This window comes from Cyprinodon variegatus, unplaced genomic scaffold (genome assembly GCF_000732505.1).
Source record: "Cyprinodon variegatus isolate N-32 unplaced genomic scaffold, C_variegatus-1.0 Scaffold1769, whole genome shotgun sequence".
Lineage (NCBI taxonomy): Eukaryota > Metazoa > Chordata > Actinopteri > Cyprinodontiformes > Cyprinodontidae > Cyprinodon > Cyprinodon variegatus.
The window spans coordinates 40,365-45,780 of NW_015152222.1; the positions used below are offsets into that span (position 1 = coordinate 40,365).

The 5,416-nt window shown below is 40.5% G+C and overlaps 1 protein-coding gene across 2 annotated transcripts in view; it reads left to right on the forward strand.

Moving 5' to 3' along the window:
* Positions 1–5,416, forward strand: part of LOC107104503 (amyloid beta A4 protein-like) — a 27,870-nt gene that overhangs the window by 17,261 nt on the left and 5,193 nt on the right. For both annotated transcript variants that reach the window (XM_015404505.1, XM_015404506.1), the window contains 5 exons: positions 485–613; positions 730–829; positions 1,878–1,945; positions 3,571–3,709; positions 4,176–4,229. In XM_015404505.1, the coding sequence (XP_015259991.1) occupies positions 485–613; positions 730–829; positions 1,878–1,945; positions 3,571–3,709; positions 4,176–4,229 (490 nt within the window). The remainder of the gene's footprint in view (positions 1–484; positions 614–729; positions 830–1,877; positions 1,946–3,570; positions 3,710–4,175; positions 4,230–5,416) is intronic.

Here is a 5,416-nt window from a genome sequence, read left to right on the forward strand (position 1 = left end):
CTATGTAGAAGGTACTATGATTTAAACATGGAGAAGCAGCATTTAGTTCCTATGCTCCACTTATCTGGAACAAACTTCCAGAAAACTGTAAAAGTGCGGAAAGCCTGAGTTCCTTTAAATCAAGACTAAAAACACATTTGTTTAGGATTGCCTTCGACTGTTCTAGTTAAACAGTTCAACTGAAACATCATTAGTTCAACTTTTTTATTTTCTTCAGTCCAACTGTTTTTAATGTTCTTTTTTGTTTCTATTTTATTTTATTTTTTTCCCTACTAGCTTTGATTCTGTTTTATTTTCCTATATTTTTATCATATAAAGCACTTTGCATTGTCTTTGTACTGAATTGTGCTATACAAATAAATTTGCCTTGCCTTGCCTTACAAGACCGTGTATTAGTTTTTAGGGTTTGTCTTCTAAAAAAACCCTCAAAAACTGAAGCAGTCGTATGAAAAACATCTAACTTAATGATTCCTGCCTCCAACAGCCCCGGCAGGTGTTGAGCCTGCTGAAGAAGTACGTCCGTGCTGAACAGAAGGACAGGCAGCACACACTGAAGCACTACGAACACGTCCGCACAGTCGATCCAAAGAAGGCTGCACAGATCCGACCACAGGTGCTGAACCTCCTACATGAAAACTCTTGTCTTTTATTGGGATTATGAAACATAATGATAGTAAAACAGTTTTAAAAAAAATTCAAGCATTGTCTGCAATTTTAACTGCATCCTAGGTTCTGACCCACCTTCGTGTGATTGATGAGAGGATGAATCAGTCATTAGGTCTGCTCTACAAGGTGCCCAGCGTTGCCAATGAGATCCAGAAACAAGTTGGTACGTTTCATTACTACTTAAAAGTATCAGGACGCTGTCTGACCTCACCTGCTGGTGCTTTAAGTATACTATTTATTTGGAGCACACAACTTTTTTACTGTTGTTTAGCTAGAGTAGCTATGACCAAAAGGAGTCACAAGCCTAATCCCAAAACCTCTCTCCATTTGGTTTGACATGATCCTGATCTGATCTCATCCAAAAGGAGGTTTGTCTTAATGCAGCATTTAGAGATGCAGGAAACCGCAAAGATTTATGACAAAGGTTGACTGTAGATGATAAAAGCACAAAGCAGTAAGAAGCTGTGAATTAGAAACCTGTTTTTTTTCAAAGGGATTATTTGAAATGAAAACCTCAAAAGGAGGCTTTGAGAAAAACCATAGAAATAAGTATTGACCGCAGCGATGCTGTGGTTATGAGCACATTGGTATTTCTGGTTGTAACAAGAAAATAAAAAAAAGAGCTAGTGGGGGGTAAATGTTTACTAAAAAGAAATGTATGTTATGAAGCAATGATAGGGCAGCAGCACATAAAACAATATTCGCCCGCATTGTATCAGAATACTGTATTTTGGTTAAACCAAACCCTCCTTTCAAAATTACAGGGTTATTCTGCCTACCTACGGTATGCCTCACCAAAATGGAGCCCAATGTTGTTGGAAACATTTTTCTGATTTCTTCAGATAGACAAAGAAAACATGGCTGGTCTAATGACTGTATGAAAACCAAGATGCAGCATGTGGCTCTTGGACTAAACTGCACTCCAGTTCGTGTGGATTAGTCACTGCACCAATGGGAGTTTGTGAAAAATCGTATTTCTGTTGTCAGGTTTCAGGCAGTGGATGATTCAGACGCACCATATGTGATACATTAAGGAGATGTATTCGACACGTTTTATAGTCACACTGATTTTAGTTCTTATTTTTCTGAAGTTTTCTTTAGGGAGCGTCCTAATCCCAAAAAGTAAATGTCGTCAGCCACGCTGCTTGCTGTTGTTCTCCTTCCACACCCTTTCTGACTTCTACTTTTCCTGATCTTCATTTTCATTCCAGCGGTCATAGTGCAGAGAGTCCAGTCTGAGCTGTCTCAGCAAGTCTCCTCCCTGCAGAGCGATGTGCGGGTGAGTCAGCCTGCTCCCAATCACAGATGGAATCCATCTGGTTTGTATGAATAATATTAAATGTATTACATTGGCCCCTTGATTGTAGGTTATTACATCATGTTTTACTCACCCATATGAGTTTTGTGTCATTTGGAGCTGTTCCGAAGATATTCGGTTTTGTAATATCCAAGTGACGTCTTCCTAGTCTTCCTATGGGCAACGAGTTGAAGGCACAAACTAAACTGTTCATAATTTATTCTTTATGGTACGCCAGCATTCATAACATATAGGCGAATCACTGACCCCCAGACATCCGCGGTTATATTTACATTGGCTGTGGATGTCCCCCAGACATCCACGGCCAATGTAAAAAAATGGTGTTCCCCTTTAAAGCTAAGGGTGTGAAACATGGCATCTGTAAAACTATAAGTATTCTAAGGTCAAGTGGTTTAAGACTGTAAAACCACAGCTTAAGGCGCTTTATTCAGTATTAAGTAGTTGTAACACATGAGGCCCTTACTTAATCCCGACGAGTCGAGTTTCTGAGGGAGTTTATTGGAAGTGGAAGCCCTCCACCCTGTGCTAGTGTCCGGTAATGTCTGTCAATCTGGGATTGAACAACGTCACAGATGTGTTGAGAGGTCTCAAGAACATCCCCAGCTTTGGGCAGAGGACCAGCAGGGCTGCAGACAGTGATATGAAGTTTGCAGACGAGTTAAAAAGATTTTTCATCCAGTTTGACTGACCTCACACTAGCCCCCTCCCTGTCCTCAACTCTTCACACGTCTCCAAAGTCTCAAGCCCCCTGGCCCACCTCACTCCGCCGTGAACATCCAAGGGCAGGACATAAAAACTGGGGAAAGTTTCAAATACCTGAGTGTTCACATCAGTAATTACCTGGACTGGACTCATAACACCAACGCCCTGAGGAGAATGAGGTCTTTTGGAGTGAGCAGGCCCCTTTTTAAAACCTTCTATGACTCTGTGGTGACATCAGCCCTCCTCTACACTTTTGTCTGCTGGGCCCCTGGCATAGCGGAGCGGGCCAGAAAGAGGCTGAACCAACTGGTGAGAAAGGCCATTTCTGTCCTGGGCTGAACTCTGGAATCGGTGGAGGAAGTGGCTGACAGGAGGGTGCTGTTGAGGCTTTCATCTATCATGGACATCACCTTCCACCCTCTGCACCAGACTGTAGAGGGGCTGAGCAGCCCCTATAGTGGAAAGACTCCTACACCCTGTTTATAAAAAGGAGCTCTACAGCAGGTCATTCATCCCTGCTGCCAACAGACTCTACAATGCGACGAACTTGTGCAATATCTAATGTGCTGTTACTATTAATCCCCTGTGCAATTACCTGTTTTTTATATTTAATACCAAATGCAATAGCTATATATATGTAAATACTCATCTATATAAATTCCCATTTAATATCCTGTGCAATAACCCTGTTTAATAATCCTGCTAAATAAGAGACTTCAGCTGTTGTATACATTTATATGAGGATGTACTGTATGTACTGTATATACCTCCATGCACCTTTTCCTCCTTTTGGCACCTTCTTCTTCCTCTTTTTGACTGTTGTGCTAACGTAACGAGTCAATTTCTCCAATGTGAGATGAATAAAATCAATCTATCAATTGCAGGTTGATGGCAGGGTGAGCTATGGTAACGACGCACTGATGCCAGACCAGGCGTACAGCTCTGCTCCGATGGAACCCGGCTTTGACAGACAGGGCTTCATTCACCCAGAGAGCTTCAACCAGCCTAACACTGAGAACCACGGTAATACTTAACCTAAACAGTCTATTTAAAGTTAGACTTAATATAAACTACTAGGGATTTAAAGTATAGATTATTGAAGTAATCTAAATGTGATTATCAGTGATTCATTGATAAGGAGCAGTTTTCTTACTGACCTGATTTCCTTTTTTGCCTTGCATCAAGAGAAGCTTTTTTTCTCCTTTTTTTTTTACTATATGTAGTTATATCAGCTCTGCATATGTAATGAAGTTTGTGCGCCATTTTATAAATTTGAAACTTTTGGAAAAAAGACAGGATTCTGCTTGTCATGCACATAAAAAACACCACAGACTCTGAGAGTGAAAGTTAGATCAAGTCGCAGACAGAAGAGCAACAACAAGTATTTGAAGTTGGGTTTAAGTCAGGTACCCTAACACTAACAATACAAAGATTGATTAATGTCCCATTCATCCTTTAATCCTGTTTTTCCTGTTCCTGATCTCTGCAGTTGAGCCCGTTGATGCTCGTCCTAATCCAGACAGGGGACTTCCAACACGGCCTGGTATGTTTTTGTGCTCCACACCTTCTGTTTTTATTCTTTTAATATCAGACAGTAGTTAGGCTACATTCACACATGAGATCTTGATGCTCAATTTTGATCACTTCTATCTTTTTGCCATTGTCTTTTGTATCCCTACTTAAATACAACCACTGTCAGAGTTCAATCTGAACGGTCTTGAACCGTTCAGATTGAAGGAGGAGGAGAGTGCTTTAATAAATGCTAAAACAGCCTGCAACAGGCACTTCATATAAACCTACGCATTTACTCAAGCTGCAATCTTCTCCTTTGCCATCTTCCTCCCTTGCAGCTGTAGCAATGTTGCTCTGTCTTTTAAAAGCTTTCTTCAATTTGTTTCTTTCATTTCTGCATTAAAATCTCTAGTTCCAGTGCTGTGAAATAGGCACTTCCTGTTGCCTATTGTCATGGTGACTCATCAAATCCACTGATAATGGCTTTTTCTACTCATGTTCAACTAATTCACAGTAGCTGCGGTGAAACCGAAAACTCGAGAGATTCCGAACTTAGATTAGACCAATTCAGAGTTGAGTATTTAAATCTGAGTTTGTTAATCCTGCTTTGTGAAACGGACCCCTGAATTATTAAGAAAAGCAATTTGCAAAGCAATCAGAAGTTGGATAATATGTGGATTGACCGTTCAGACTGCAGATACTTTTCATTTTCTCTTTTGTTTTATATGCAGATGCATCGTTTTTGATGCAATAGCAACTACATTTGCAGTTTGATTCTCAAAGCTTAGTTACCGTATTTTCACGACCATAAGGCGCACCATACTAAAAGGCGCAGACTCAGTTATGTGTGCCATTTCTGTATAACACACACATAAGGCGCACCGGACTATAGTTTGTTATATACAGGTATTAAGTTTTCAAGTGGACTTTCTCACTTAAAAACATATTTAAACTACTTTATTCCCACTGATCACAGCAAATATAGCTGCAAGGTGTATTTATTACAAAGTATTATTCAAAACTGGGAGCTGGCCGTGAGAGACACATCGCAGGGCTGTGATCACTCCTCTGAAACAGTTTATTGACGCATAAATTAACTTCAAATCCTGAAACCAAGATTATTATTATTTAGATGAAAAACACCTGCCAGCCGCCGCGGTGAACCCAGAGGCGACCCGGCCCAGAGGCTGCTGTTGAATTAAGTTTTCAGGTAGAAAA